This window comes from Pecten maximus, chromosome 5 (assembly GCF_902652985.1).
Source record: "Pecten maximus chromosome 5, xPecMax1.1, whole genome shotgun sequence".
NCBI lineage: Eukaryota > Metazoa > Mollusca > Bivalvia > Pectinida > Pectinidae > Pecten > Pecten maximus.
The window spans coordinates 13,138,305-13,155,234 of NC_047019.1; the positions used below are offsets into that span (position 1 = coordinate 13,138,305).

At 37.2% G+C, this 16,930-nt stretch overlaps 2 protein-coding genes across 2 annotated transcripts in view; one reads left to right on the forward strand and one right to left on the reverse strand.

Annotated features, from left to right (window-relative positions):
- Positions 1 to 16,930, forward strand: part of LOC117327214 — a 30,031-nt gene that overhangs the window by 1,986 nt on the left and 11,115 nt on the right. Inside the window, exon 2 of the mRNA XM_033884079.1 lies at positions 16,358 to 16,697. Within this exon, the coding sequence (XP_033739970.1) occupies positions 16,379 to 16,697 (319 nt within the window). The 5' untranslated portion in view covers positions 16,358 to 16,378. The remainder of the gene's footprint in view (positions 1 to 16,357; positions 16,698 to 16,930) is intronic.
- On the reverse strand, positions 232 to 1,065 carry LOC117328312 (glycine-rich cell wall structural protein 1.8-like). Its single transcript, XM_033885835.1, has 2 exons — positions 1,035 to 1,065; positions 232 to 860 (listed from the first exon to the last, which is right to left on the reverse strand). Exons 1-2 carry the CDS (start codon positions 1,063 to 1,065, stop codon positions 232 to 234), a joined length of 660 nt encoding a protein of 219 aa, XP_033741726.1.

Here is a 16,930-nt window from a genome sequence, read left to right on the forward strand (position 1 = left end):
TATATTTTTCAATCCCAGTCTAGCTACAGTATCTTACTCTCTCAGTCCCTTCCTCTACATAGTTCCTTCCTCTCCCAAACCTCATCTTCACCGGAGGTATTGGAACAAAAAATTAATAATTATGAGGATAGGCCGTACTCCTCCATGGTTTTTTCGCTCGATAGCTCTTACTCCTCCATGGTTTTCTCCCTTGATATCCTTTAATACTCCATGGGTTTCTCCCTCGAAAGCCTATACTCCTCCATGGTTTTCTCCCTTGGTAGCCTTTACTCCTCCATGGTTTTCTCCCTTGGTAGCATTTACTCCTCCATGGTTTTCTCCCTTGGTAGCCCTTACTCCTCCGTGTTTTTTTCGCTCAATAGCTCTTACTCCTCCATGGTTTTCTCCTTTGATAGCCCTTACTCCTCCATGGTTTTCTCCTTTGATAGCCCTTACTCCTCCATGGTTTTCTCCTTTGATAGCCCTTACTCCTCCATGGTTTTCTCCCTTGGTAACCTTTACTCCTCCATGGTTTTCTCCCTCGATAGCCTTTACTCCTCCATGGGTTTCTCCCTCGATAGCCTTTACTCCTCCATGGGTTTCTCCCTCGATAGCCTTTACTTCTCCATGGTTTTCTCCCTTGATAGCCTTTACTCCTCCATGGTTTTCTCCCTTGGTAGCCTTTACTCCTCCATGGTTTTCTCCCTTGATAGCCTTTACTCCTCCATGGGTTTCTCCCTCGATAGCCTTTACTCCTCCATGGGTTTCTCCCTCGATAGCCTTTACTCCTCCATGGCTTTCTCCCTTGGTAGCCTTTACTCCTCCATGGTTTTCTCCCTCGATAGCCTTTACTCCTCCATGGCTTTCTCCCTCAATAGCCCCTACTCATTCTCGGTTTTCTCCCTCATTAGCCTTTCACTTTTCCTAGTTTTCTCCTTTGATAGCCGTTACTTATTCTGGGTTTCCTCCCTCGATAACGCCTGTCTTTAAAATGCTCACTTTTGCAATAGCGATAGCTCTTTATCGTCCTGGCTCATTTCCTCAATAACCCTTACCCTTCCTGGATTTCCTTTCGCAATTGCCCATTTTCATCCAGGGTTCCCTCCCTCGATAGACCTAAGAGCCCTCCCTGCTCCCTCCCTCTTTGCATAGCCCTTACTCCTCTAGGGTTCCCTCTCCATAGCCATTACGGCGTATCTTGTAACCATGAATAACTGAACAGTGAAATACATAATTCATGAATTCTTAATTTGAATCTGAATTTGTAAAGACACAAACTGTGGCAACAAGTGAACCACCCCCCCCCCCCCCCCCCAAAAAAAAAAACCCACCAAAAAACAACAACAACAAAACAAACAAACACACGATTAAATCCTAGTATATTCTAATGAAATGAGGGACAGCAATACGACTAAATGTTAAGCTCTGTGTGAAAACCTTTCTATGCATGTTTTCTGAATAGCCTGTTTTCAACTAATGGTGCCGGCCGTTGCACTCAGCAATATCCCATAATCAGGGTAAAAATAAGGCGACAGTAAAAGATCATAATTCTGGTTTCTATTTTATCATAGATTTAACTGTGTCTGCTAGAATTTGTTAGCACGAGTCCTGGGCATGTTTATCATGTTAATCTGAATTCTACATTATAACAATGTATCGATGGCATAAATTTTGATCGATTTATGACATCAGTGTCATTTTTCCGAAATCAGAAGCGAAAGTAGACAGAAATGGTATTTCCGATGAGTCATTACTTCCTTCCCAACACACCCTGCGCAACATTTATAATTACTTGAATGAGCCAATTACTGCACATAATACACTCAGGGAGAGATTGCGTGTGAGCGATATATCTATGTATACATAAGATCATTATCAGAAATTGCCCTTATTTTGAACTGATTACTAATTGGTTGTAAAATGTTTTTCAAAGATATAGTTAAAAACTTTACTTAGACTTTACTAAAAATTAACAAAATTATTAATGTTTAAAAATATGTTTCTTATCATTCATAAATGAAGTTGTCATTTATAGATAGATTTATAGATATACTCTTCATTTTTACCCTTGTCATTTATAAACGTGTTATTAATAGACTTGTCATTGATAAATATTATGTAAGTTAAAAATAGACATGAATTTATAGATAGACATGTCATTTATAAAATTTATAGACAGACTTGTAGATACATTTGTCATTTATAGATAGACATGTGCGAGAGATATTGATGAACAAAGCAAATGCAACCATCAACGATATATAGCGTGTAAAAATTGGACAAGATTGTGTTATACTGGAATCGAACCAACGAACCTTTCTATCACGCAATGTATTCCAATACACTTTCATAATTTAAATTTGTTATCATTTATTATACATTATTTTAAATAAGGACTTATATCTCGAGCTGGCTTATCTACATGCATCCACAAGAAATATGTCACCTTGCTAAATGCTCTATTAAACTTAAATCACTGGGAACCATTAAATAAAAAAAGAGACAGACCATGTGTTCAGGAATGATAAGCGTCATCTGCTAGTGATCACATTTATTTTAAAGATCAGTGGTCAAATTGTGTTATTACTAATTAAAACATACAAAGGGTTGTTTATACAGTATGTTTTGTATAGCTTAACGTCACATCAACAGCTTTGGTCATATAAGATATGTTATTATACGAGGATTAACTGTATATTAAATGTTAATGTATGTAATTTTAAGAATACTCTTTATGATGGAAATATTGTATTCATAATACGTACAAAACTGTATACAACTCGCTTGTTTACATTTCAACGACCAGATCTGTTATTATATATATAGTTTTCCCCCCATTTTATCTATTTGCATAGGCGTTTTGACTGGGACTATGCTTAGTAAACTAAATATTATTGTATAATACAACAGTCATATATTGCGATTTTTTAAAGTCCAAATCGTTTGTATGTAACACAACAGCCAGTTACACAACAAAGTGTACATGTATACGTTATGTACTTGATGCACCGAAGCATATATATATCTACGTAAAACCGGGATCGCCTACATTGAGTATCCGACTAAAAAGTTAACGCGACAGGTTGGTAGAGGCGGAACACGATAACATGTTTTCGTGATGCAATTTATTATTTTTCCCACGTTAAATTAAAAATATACTATTAGAAACTCAAACTTAAGAGGGTGTAATAGCTTCCAGGGTTTAACTTTGGATATTGTACTAAAGTATACAATTACCTATTACAATTACAAACTTAAGCACATTTAATTCAATAAATAAGTATTTCTTATTTCATTTTCCTTAAAAAAACATTAGTGTTCCGATTTTTGAATGAATTTAATGAGATGTAGTTGCACATAGTAAGCCCATATTGACAAGTGATATCATTACTAATACTACACCTATGTACCAGGAATACCCTTTCACGAAGTAGGCCCAAGTACCGCTTTTGGTCGTCAATATAAATTGGTGGTTTATTTTAACATATCCATTCCGTGTTATCGTGTAATTAGAGCTACCTGGCTATATATCAATGAGGCACCTATCACCCGATCTAAACAGTCCGACCACTGCTGTCGTCTGGAACACGCCGTCCTTTATACCTTGGTCTCCATGTGTCACGAGTTTTGGGTTAAATAAAGATTACAAAGTCGATTGAATTGTATCTCCACACCATGTATGTGTGTTATTATAGAGCGACATGTTCTTTTTTTTTACACATGTTTCTTGTGTCTGGCGCAATCGATCGGCTCTTTAAATTGACAGTAAAACTTATGCCCCATATTTACATATTCAATTTGTCATTCATTACTATTGATAACGTGGTAATATGATTTGATTGTCAAGAGCTTCGTTTGTTAATTTGGAGACTTTTTAAAGCTTATATATTAGAATCTTTTGTGAAATGCTTCCTGTTTTGGCATGACGGCGGAGAGCACAAGCTTTTAAATGTCTCATTGATACACCAGTAGGTAATTATGGAACGATATCGAACTGGTTCTCAAACTAAAACTGGCTTCCTCTTGAGGAATAAATTTAAAATAGTTTTATTAAAGAAACAATGTAGGAATTCACAGTATTCAAAATTACATTGTATTTAAAACATATTTTCTCAGTTTATAAAGATTAAGATTTTGGGAAAAGTTCCAGGATAAATAAAGACATTTTTGCTGCTCTGGCTGGCATTTTATCAAAGGATAAAGGAGAAACATATACAAATACAATGTAAATGAATAAATAACATCAAATATAAATTAATAAATAATAAATAGGTATATACCATTGTGCACATTATGATTAAATCAGTCTACTGGATGAGCATATCTTGTCAAGATATCATATTTAATGAGAACCTCAATCCATCTTCCGCTATCTTGTTCTTGGAACGAAAACACCCAATCAACATCATGGGATGGTTTGATTGGTTTACAAACGAGTTTTCAAGCAGCAAATTGAAAGTGCTTCAGGATCAGATGATAGGCTTTTCAAATTTGTTTTCGGTACTGGTCTGCGTCTCGTCAGAAAACAATCATTGTTATCACTTTTTCTTGTGAAGTACTGTAACGTAAAATTTCAAGATAGGTTACATTTGGTCACTAAAAGAGGTGCCGATTCATTGTTTGTGTCAGATCGGGAAGTCAGAATGGTTTTGACAATTGAAGGCGGCCTTCGTTGATTATGAAAATTGAAGTTTATTGTCGCCATTTCTTGGAAATGAGATAAAGTACGGTAATATGACTCAAATTTTGTGTAGAGGTTCCCCTTGGTCTTTAGTTGTGCCAATTAATTTTGGGACAGATTAGAGATTCAAAATGGCCGATAGATAGCCATCTTAGGTTTTTTGGCATATAAAGACTGTAATTGCTATTTCTTTCTAGAGAGGACATTTTTCAAATTTCTTTTGTACGCTTCCCTTAGTTGTCCCTTGTTGTGCCTTTTCAATTTTGAGTCAGAGATGGAAATCGGAAAGGCCAGCAAGTGGTCAAATTTGATTTTGACATTTGAAATTTAGTATCGAAATTTCGAACGCTTTTCTATAGCGTCAAATATAGGTTTTCCTTATAATCCAATGATAAAGAAGAAGAGGAGAAAAGAGAGAAGGTATAGACAAAGTCTTTTCTGACGACAAATAAAGATTGGTTGATGGTTTGTGACAATATCCTTTTGGGAGTTTGCTTTAATTGAAATGTTTTAAGTGAACATGTGGAGTACTTTTAATGAGGATGGAATAAAGGGAGATTGGCATCATTACTTGGACATTATTAAGCAAGCAATATTTACGTTAGGTATTTATGCTGTTTTCTGGTTAAGATATCGACAACACATATCGCAAAATTTGTTGGATGAAGGATACCAGTAAATAATGCTATTACTGTTTTGATGATTAGGTTTTGGCTGTAGCGAGATCGACTGACAGGTCCTATGATATCCTGTATGCTGATTCCTATGTACACAAGCAATATTCCTTCACGTGAAATCCGCGTGATTTTTTTTCAAGTGAAATTAACGTGAAATTCAAATGAAATAAATATGAATTTCAAGTGATTTTTTTCATGTGAAATTCACGTGATTTTTTTCATGTGAAATTCAGATGATTTTCTACACATGATTAGATTTCAGTAATCATAAGAGAAGCCTAAGGTCAAATGCCACACCTGACTAATAAAAAACTGATACATTACAGTTGTACATAATCGATATCTCATGAACCCCTGGGCAAAAATATATTGTTGGAATGATGGTATACATGTATGAGCCCATTCCTGAAAGGATTGGTGGTGAACCGCATCTGTGAGAGCCCATTGGGAGAGGTTTCGCGTAAATGTAAGCCCATTGCTGAAGAGGTTCGGATATATGTGTGTGAGCTCATTGGTTAAGAGGTTAGTGGTATATCTGTGTAAGCCCATTGCTGAGGAGGTTGGGAATATATCTGTGTGAACCCATTAGTAAAGGGGTTGGTAGTATATCTGTGTAAGCAATTGGTTGAAGAGGCAAGGGGTATATCTGTGTGGGCCCACTGGTATATCTGTGAGCCCATTATGACAGTGTTGGTGGTATATCTGTATGAGCTCAATGCAAAAGGGGTTGGTGGTATATCTGTGTGAGCCCATTGACAAATGGGTAGGGGTATACTGTGAGCCCTTTGATAGAGTTTGGTGATATATCACTGTGAGAGCCCATTGTGAAGGGATTTAAAGTAAATATAAGCCCATTGGTGAAGAGGATTGGGGAATACCTGTGTAAGATCTATGGCAATTGGTTTGGTTGAATATCTGTGTGAACGAAATTTCTCGTCTATACGTCAGACTCAACAGGTAATAATAAATTAACATCCTTGCCTCACAAGTAATGTGATTTTGGTGATATGCTCTCGACAGAGACATACTTCCATATCAATAGGGGGGCCGCAGTGACCGAGTTGTTAAGGTGTCCCGACACTTTATCACTAGCCCTCCACCTCTGGGTTGCGAGTTCGAAACCTACATTGGGCAGTTGCCAGGTACTGACCGTAGGCCGGTGGTTTTTCTCCGGGTACTCCGGCTTTCCTCCACCTCCAAAACCTGGCACGTCCTTAAATGACCCTGGCTGTTAATAGGACGTTAAAAAAACCCAAACTATGGCAATTGGTTTGGTGAAATATCTGTGTGAACGAAATTTCTCGTCTATACGTCAGACTCAACAGGTAATAATAAATTAACATCCTTGCCTTACACGTAATGTGATTTTGGTGAGCTTGTCAATTAGGCAGGGTATACAACAAGGCGACAGAAAAAGTACATAATTCTGCAGGTTTTATTTTATCATTCATTTAACTGTGTCTACTAACATTTGTTAGCACGAGCCCTAAACATTAAATTCATGTTATTGTGAATTATACACTAGACCAATATATTGATGACCTAAATCTTGATCGATTTATGAAATAGGCGTAATTTGTAAAATCAAAAGCGAAAATAGATATCCAGGGTATTTCCTATGAGTCATCAAGTAACGTCCTTCTCAAGACACTCTGTGTGTCATTTATTATTACTTGAGTGAGCAGATCAATGCGCAAAATACACAGTGGAAGAGGTTGCTTGTGAGAGATATACCGCTACGAGTATACGGGTGTGTATACTGTGTTGATTGTAGTCTGTATTGTGGTATATTGATGCTAATTTATTAGATCTATATTATTCTTAATTAAAATTGTGCTGTGTACATTTGTATACGTATCTACATCAGAAAAAAGTCGTCCTGTTAGACAACGACCTATTGGGTTTCTTATGAATATATAAATGTATGCATAGTCAGCTAATATTAGATCCGAGTAACGCTGACGTCAAGCAAAAGTTTTGAGTAACATATGACATCAGCAACCAGGACAGCACTATAAATTCAGTATCCATATGCATTCTGAAACCTTATATAAATTGGGGCTATCGATGCTAAAAAACACTGATTTTATAAGGTTTCAAAATATAAATAAATACTGATTTTTTTAGTGTTGTGGTTTTCAACTGATGTCACATGTTACTCAAAACTTCTGCTAAATAGCCCCTACCCTTCAGTCTTCCTCTGGATATTCTGTACCCTTCTAATACTCTTCCACCTCGATATTTTATATCCTTCTGTCATCCTCTTCCCCGTGATAGCTACTATTCTGTCACTCCTCCCCCTTGATAGCGCCCTACCCTTCAGTTACCTCTTCCCGTTCGATAGCCACTGTCTTTTTACCCCCTCCCTCTCGATAGCCCCTACACGTTTGCCATCCCTTCCCACTCAATAGTCACTATCCATTTGTTACCTCTCTCCTCAGTAGCCCCTACCCCCTGTCACACCCTCCTTCTCGAAAGCCTCTTTTCCATGTCACCCTTCTCAATAAATAGTCCCTATCTCTATCACCGCTCCAATCTATAGCCCCTATCCCTCTGTCTACCCTCCATTTCATAACCCTTATCCTTCTGTCACCTCTCCATTCCATAGCCCCTACCCCATTGTTATGCCCTCTTATTTCATAACCATTTTTTATTCAGGGCTCCCTTCTCCGTATGTGTGTAATCGACGGTTTTCACAAAGACTAATTTAAATGCTATGTAATTTAAATTATGTATATCAAACTATCCAATTGTTTAACTTTGAATGACAATACAACTTGTTTAAAGAATACTCTGTGTGATTACTAGTTAGCTGTCTGTTGAGCTCTATTGCGTTATTGTAGTATTATGTTACATGTTACGGTGGTTTGGGTTCTAAAATACAAAAGACGATATATATATAACCTCAATATTTTAGTGACGTGTCAGAAAGGTATGTCAGATGACTTATTAGCAATAACTAATGGTTGTTGTAAGAGGGTACGTCACTGGAAAGTCCATTATGTCTCCATAACACCAGTGTTTACAGCCAGGACGTGTTGTTGGATGAAATACCTATGCCTACCTGTGAATAAAGACATCGCCATTACATTTATGTCTTAGATAGAAATGTTGACTTAATTCAACTGTGCGTGCATATCAACATTGTGGAGTTCTGTCTTAAAGTGTCAGCGACTAGACTTCAACGTCCTGTGTTAAAACGAATTCATCTGCAAAGTAAACATGTTTTAGGTAGGTATTACATAGTTTGTCAGTTTAATGATTGAAATGAACATGCTTGTGGCCGAGATATTCAAAACAAAACTCATGGGTAACACTAGTATAGTATGTATCATCACTGCACGCCGGTTGAAGTTAAAGGCCAAAGGTTACACTTGACCACATTAAAATGAAAGTTTGTGTGGAAGGATATTTCATAAATTCCTCGGCAAATTTAGCCCAAATTCACAACATCGAGTTCCACATTTGTATAGATTTTGGTGTCATTATAACCTTCGAAGCAAAGTTGTTGACGAGGGGTACACTGTAATAAATATAAATCTATAAACTGATTTCAATGAAACTACACAAAAATATTAGGGATCATGTGTGGATATGTATTTTCTCTCCAAGAAATTTTGGTTGCTATGGTAACGAGGTCACTATAAACATGTTTTATGTTATAATCAATAGTTTCTGTCTTTCAATCAATATTATTAAAACTTTGTCGATTGATAGTATGAAGTTAAAGTAAGTGGTTGAGGGATATAGCAAGTTTCTGGTGTCCTGAGACCATGTCTATTTCCCAAGGCGAAGACTGACAACTGTAATCTCCCTTGCCTCAAAATAATGCACGAACACTGCCACAACGGCCTTCACTGTTTTCATAGTGCTTTTAGAATCTTTTTCTTGAAGTAGGGACTTCTCATCACTTTCATCTAGATCCGAAAATCTTGACAGCGCCATTTAAGTTGACCGGTTGTCTGCAAGTAGGCGACCCATTCAGTAGCAAGCTCCGCCCACTTGGCTACGCTAGTTACTAACGTCATCTTCGGAAACAAGTTCCGCTAACCTCACGTCTGATTGGCTCGGCGGAAATACCTGAAGATGCAGGTGTGTGTTAGCACAGGGATGCGCTAGTTCTCAAGACAAACGCACTTGACTAGCGCACAGAAAGCGAGGTTAAACAAAAAGGAGGGAAGTAGTCTATTCAACAAGTTAACTTTTATATAAATTAAATAAAGTAGTGGTATGATACAATTAAGAAATGCCTATAACATGACCTATTCCGTGCTTTCTAGAGCCATTACTACTAAAAAATATATCAGAGACTTTAACTGGCTACTAGGGGTGGGACGGTTCCGGATTGGTTTGGTCGGTTCAGTTCGGTTTTTTCTGTTTCGGTTTTGGGTTTTTCCGGTTCGTTTCCATATACACAATGTATTGTTTGTTCACAAGTAATTTTACACTATTTGTTTGTTTAGAATCTAGTTTAATGTACAACAGGTTTAGTAAAGCTTTTTAGTAAGTAGAAATATATTTTTTTGCAATACCATATCATTACACAGTACTACTTGTAAGGCAGAGATAATAATAAACCAACATAATACTTTCAAAAATATTTATTGAAGAATAACACATCTATTCTTGAGGTATCAGTAAATTAACAACAAAAAATGTGACCATAAAATCAATTCAAAGCACTGTACCTCGCTAACATCACTGAAGTACGATTTAAATGTCTGTCAGTCTTTCGCCTATCAAATAAAAGCTACAGCTTAAATTTTCATTGTTTGTTAGAGTAAAATGTTCTTTTTTTATTTTTTTTGTTGAAGTAAATGCCTCTGTGTTCAAGCAGCTGGCCAACCTGACTTAGATCTTTTTTCTTTATAACATCGACGTTGGGTTTGGACGTATCTCCTGGCTACATGTACTCGCATATTTCCGCTTATACACTGTCGATTTCTCAGTTTTGCCATCGGGTTCTGGTTTTAATTGGAAATAATCCAAAACCTTTTCATACGTGGGCAGACAGCAAGCATCTCGTTGACCGAGAATATAATTTTGCAATAATTAGCATTGAGTAATTTTAGAAGCGAGCCGAACTGAAACAAATGTAGCATTGACATAATCACTGGCCCCTGACCCCAAAAAGCTAAATGTAATCCTTCACGAAAAGAGCTCGGAAAGAGATTAAATAAATCTGGAAAAGGCGCTACACAAGGCTGAGGAGATCTACATACCTAAATACAGGAAGTGCATCACTATAAGAAAGGTAAGGAAAGCAATCATCAATGAGGACATAGCCAAAGCCATAAACGAATACAAAATACCACACGCAAAACGAAGAATATTTAAACACGGGGTGGAAGCCTTGGCGTTTCGTCAAAAAGCCGAGGCGCTAAAAAGAAGAGTAAGAGCACTTCAACGGAAAGCCGATGCATCACAACGTGACCAACACCATCGTAACATCATGAAATCCTCACAGAGGGCATCAAGCTTTTTTTACAAACTGGTTAGCAATCAGAGATCGTCAAGCTCCACAAACACTAAATAAATCAACGTCAGCAACATTATCTACCCTTTGGAAATCCTGGAACAATGACACAAATATTTTCAATAATAAGCTACACCGCCGGGGGTTATTAGCTACGACTTGAAAAGAAAACATTTATAAAATATACAACATGGGGCAATTATGGTAATTGAACTGTAGAGGCACTACGATCAAGTCTATATCGGCAAAAAAGAAGTGGAGATAGACATAAATAGTCTCAACTACGGAAAGCCATGAGCGCAAATCGCTAATCCTGAATCTCAGGCAAAATCGACTATAGAGAGTTAAGAGACACAACCACTGAGGCTGCCCAGATGGTGTCCGAGGCAATTATAAATGCAAAAAGAAATTTTAAAAAATATGATTCTGGTAACAGTGGATGCACATAAAGACATTGTGAACCATGAAATACTCTTCAACAAAACTTGATAACCATGCAGGAGTCACAAAAATCCTTTAAAAAATGGCGATGGGAAATAATGCTGAAATCGGTAACAAATGAACACTGGAAAGAAACATGCAAAGGCAATCAAGAAAGACAATCCTCACTGCGCTATCTTTAGATACAAGACCAACCTCTATACCAAGCTCGTAATATATGGGCTAGTGTAGGGTCATGTGTTAGAGATGTCAATACAGCAGAAATCAAAGTACGTCTAGCTACCAGCATCTATAATCTCAAATCTAGAGAGGTCAAATTCAGCAAAAACAACCACGATCAGACGTGCCTGTTATGTAATGAAGAGGATGGATATATTTTACACTTCCTAACCCAATGTACTAGTCTCGAAACAACGAGAGAGAAAAATAGAAAACCTACTCACAAAAATCGGGGGTATAAACGCTGTAAAATGACATATAAAGTAAAAATCTTTGTGCAGCTTCTTCTGGACCCAAATTCAAAAGCCAAAAAGGAGCCCAAACGGACATGTTTGTGATTTTACTCCATTTTGCAATTATGGGAATACTGATTTACCAAAATGGCTTGTAAGTAAACTAAAGATTATTTAGGGATTCACCTGGACGGCTTCGGAATGGAATGGGGAGAAAAACAAGACAAGAACCGAAATCCGGAATTTGCTTCCCGAAAACCGAACCGACAATGTTGAACCGCTGTTCATTGATTTTTAACAGAACAGTTGCACCCCTAATGACTACAAACAGGAACAGTTTGATGGATAACTACGGTGCTATCTTTCAAAACAATAGATGGCATATGGTCACAAAAGATAGGTGGTAGGGATAAAAAATTTTGTAGCCTTATGTGTGTGGGCAAACATCACACGGACAACTTGTATAGTTTCAGGTTTAATTAGAAGGCCAGGGACGGATGACTGGTACATTGTAACATGTTGTCATGCTGAGTGCCGTGTCTGGAATGATGTAAAAGTGTGCTGGTGCAGGGTATTGACAGGTGTTTAGCATGCGCACACACTCACCTGCTCACTACAATGACCAATCAGGACAACTTCCACACATACCTTACATTCCAATGCATGACGCAGTATGAGGCGCGGGAACTTACCTGTTGGTCAGTCAACCCTGACCTTTGTTATTATATAACACTTATCTTATATATATATATCCAACTGGCTACATACTCTCCCTCCCTGATTAGATGGCTCCTGGCATCTCAATTAATACCACGTACGATCAGACATAAAGTTGTCCTGAAACGGATACATGGCATGCTGAGCTAGCAATTGCTCTAGAAACAACCGCAATTAAAACTAGGGTCCACAATTTACTGTTATATTGGGATTTACCCACTAGCCTTAATATAACCAGGGCTGGTAACACCATGGTGCTACATATACTACAGTAAAACAAACCGGTATAACACTGTAGAATTTAATTGGTTAAGAACAAATGTCAAACATTACACCTCAACTGCTAAATAAAACAAGTTTTTGTACAAGATATCTCCAGGACTATAGGACGAAAATGAAAAAAATATTCACACTTTATCATTCAAGCATGAAATTTTACACTTGGTAGTCATAAGTATAGGTTAATGTGAAATGTCAAACCTAACTTATCTAAAAAAAAAAAAAAAAAAAAATGCTACTGCATATCTGATACCTCATGAACCGCTGGGCATATTGATTTATAGGTAAATGGGTTGGGGTATACAATGTATCTATGTGAGCCCATTGGTGAAAGTGTTTTAGTATATCGATCTATATTAGCCCTTTGGTGAAAAGGAATGAGGGTACATCTGTGTGAGCTGATTGCTGAAGGGGTGTTCGGTATATCTATGCGAACCAATGCTGAAAGGCTCGGGGGTATGAGCCCATTCTTGAAGTGTTAGAGTATTATCTATGTGAGCCAATTAATGCAGGGATTTGTTGGGGGTACAGCTGTGTGACCCCATTGGTGAAGAGTTTAGGGGTATGTATCGATATGAACATATCAGTGAAGGGTTTTGAATCTATCTATGTGAGGCTGTTAGTGAAGGAGTTTGGGGTTTGGCTCGTGAACTCATTTGGAGGGAGTTGTTGGTATATGTGTGTGCGAGGCCCACTGACTTTGTTTTCATTTGTTGTCTTCTCTCTATATATTCAAACCAATCTGTCATCTCTCCACTCCATAACTCTTACCTCTTTGTCGCCACTCCCCATTTAAAGCCCCTGTCCGTCCTTTCCATAGCTCCTACATGTGTATCTCTCTTTCTTCTCATAAACCTCCATAAGTACCTCTTTTCTACCAATTTTCTTCCTTAACCTTATTTCCTTTATCAGCACTTCCTATCCATATCCCTACACCTCTAGATCTGCCGTCCCTCCATTCAATATATCCTCAATAGCTCACCAATTCCCCTCAAAAAAACCGTTCCCTCTGTCATGCTTTCCCCCTCCAATCCAAAGCCACTACAAATCTATCCCCTTCCCCTTCTTTGTGGTGTGTTTCTTGCAAACACCAAATTAAATGATCTGTCAATTGAATTATGTGTATTATGAGTGCTATTCAATTGTGTAACTCTGAATGACAATACAACTTGTATAAAGCAAACCCTGTCTTATCAGTAGATAGCAGTCAGTCGAACTTGCGTTATTGTAATATTACGCTATATGTTATGGTGGACTGCGTTCTAAAATATAGATAAAAATATTCATAAGTTGAGATTCTTCAGTGTCATATAATAGCGCGTGGCTATTTAACAAATAAGTTCTTATTTTATTTAGGAATATAATAGAACATGGACACCTTTGATCTCGACTATTTGCGTATAGACAGATCGCCATTGGAGATATTCCTAAAATTGTATCGTTCACTGTTTTCAAATACCTGCTTTGAATGACTTCGAAGTTGCATTGTATACATCTTAACTACCTTTATTTGATGTCATTATGAAGTTCTGCCTTATGAAATATACAATTAGACCTCAAATACCTGTGTAAACAAGAATTTGTCAAGATCAACACATAAATTTGGTTAGTTTTATGTAATTCGTGATTTATTACGGTACTGACTGCAATGAAGCGGATGTCGGTGACAAAAATATAGAACAATATAGAAATCCCAAAAGACATGATAAAAAGGTTACATCACTTCATGCTCTCATGGAAAAAATAACTCTCAATCCTCTCAACACCTTCACATACATAGACCCTGCCCTTCTTTCAACCCTCCCTACTCAATAGCTCTTAGCCTCCTCTTAACACCCATCCTCTACAGTTAGCTGTTTCTATCAAAATCCTTTCCCTTCCATAGCTCCCATCCTTACGTAGTGCCTTGTTACTCATCTCTCAGACACTAACCCTCCTTTACTTCTCCAGGTTTTTTTATTCCTCATGTTGCCCATCTTGTAATCATGAACGACTGAACAGTGAATAGAATATAAACTCATGAATTCTTTTTTATAGCAATGAAACGAGGCATGGCAATCCGACTTAATGTCGATTCATGCTATGTTGGAATACTTTAATGAAGAAATAGTGTAAATACTGAGTACGACATTCAGATTAGTAGTGGAGATATAAATGTGTGCTTAAATTTAAGCAGTTGAAATACCTTCGAGCTTCATTATCTGTAGGTAAGGAAATAAAAGATCGTCTTAGCTCTATACGATGACGTTTCGAAGAATGATGATTTTGCTATATGGGAGGCTCATGGGCCTTAACACTTATTTGAGTTCTGACACATTTCAGTCAATTTGACCGTTTCGGCCTTGCCATCAGAACAGACAAAAATGTGCTTACCATCAATTGGCCATCCAAGTTGAAATTGATTCCAATATAAATTAAACAAATGACAGTAAAAATGTGATTTCTCTATATGAAATATGGGGCAAACGTAAGACCCCACGGTCGCAAAATTCACAATTTCGATAAAGTACTTTAATCCCCTTCCATCTATGAAGAGTATTTGATTCTAGATTATTTGGGTCTGCAGAAGTATATGTTTTGGTCGGCCAGTGAGCCAAGTCTCAAATGACCTATTCTAATTGCACTTTGTCTGTTGTCGTCCGTCGTCCGTCGTCCGTCGTGTGTCGTCCGTTCGTAAACAACATTTTCAACATTTTTTTCTCAATAACCATGAGGCCTATGTAGCTAGATAACTAATTATGAATCTTTAGCATGTTGGGATGAACACGATTTTTCAAATGAATGACTATGACCTACATTCAAGCTCACAGGGAACAAATATGATAAAACATTTGCACTCAGCAAGAGGCCCACAGACTGATATTAGGCCTTTAGCATGTTTTGGAATGAACTATTAAGATTGTTCAAATGAATGATCTGAAACGTCATTGAAGGTCACAGGGGTCAAATATGCTAAAACCTTAACAAAATATTTGTTCAATAACTATGAGGCTCAGATACCAAATATTGGGATTTTAGCATGCTGTTGTGAAGAACTACGAAGTTTGTTCAAATGAAGGACATTTACCCTCATTTAATACCACCAGATTCAAATATGCTAAAACCTTACGCACTTAGAAACCTGATATTTTGCCTGTAGCATTCTAAGGTGAACGTCTTTGACCTCAAATTCATGGCCACAGAAATAAAATCTGCCAAAATATATCAAAACTCAGGTGACCTTTATGGCCCATGGGCCTCTTGTTTGTATTTAACACGCATTACTCTGTAAGTAACACAAGTATCCTCACTTTTTAATGTAGCACTATCCTCTGTAAGTAACACAAATATCAAAACCTTTTTTGTATGTAATACATGTCCTCTATACGTAACACAAGTGTCCGCATTTTTTTGTATGTAACACATGTCCTATGTAAGTACCACAGATATTCTCAATTTTTAATGTAACACATATCCTCTGTAAGTAACACAAATATCCTCACAGCAAGCCCTGGTAGATTATCTAATGGGGGTGCCATAATCCTAGGACGTTGGGTTGGCCCCAACGGGCATGAGGGGGACTGGCTTCCCATAGGGGAAATATAAAAAAAATGATACAGGCCAGTTGGGTCAATTGTTCTCTATATTTTACGTCTTTCGTTATGTGTCTTTTCAGATTTGAAAGTAGTAGTTCAAAATGGCGGCAAAACAAGACTTCAAGGAAAATGAAGAGGAAGCCATTGGCGCCCATAATGAGTTGGCCTTGTATCTGGACGATAGTCTTAAGGAGGAAGAGTTCATTAAGTTGAAGAATCTGTTTAAGCGTTGTCCTCTTACTTCAAGACAACATGAGAATATTAAAACTATGGCAGATCTATTTCAACAACTTGAGAACGATAAAAAAATTAGTGTTGGAGACTACAAGTTTTTTAAAGAAAAATTGAAAAAAATTCATCCTAGCCTTGCTACTGAAATGCAAGAAAAGGAGAAACGGATTCAAGATATCCTGAACGGAGGTGAGAATTTTTCACGTGCATATTAGTAAAGCATCAGAGTTAAAATTGACAATAAATATCTAGTGTTGATGTAGGTCTCACTTTAGTGATGGCCAACTTCTGAGTTACATCATCAACTGAAAATTTAAAGGTAATATTCATATCTCACTGGGTATTGAATATAGTTATCATCCCTTAGACGTGTCTACGTAGAAGCAAAAGTTTATTATTCATCAAATTTTTATATGAAATAT

Excerpts from the sequence above, each read along its gene's own strand:
- LOC117328312 (XM_033885835.1), bottom strand. The coding sequence starts at position 1,065 with ATGGGCAATTGCGAAAGGAAATCCAGGAAGG. Across the intron at positions 861-1,034 it reads CGAAAGGAAATCCAGGAAGG|GGGCTATTGAGGGAGAAAGC; the intron begins GTAAGGGTTATT and ends GAGAATGAGTAG.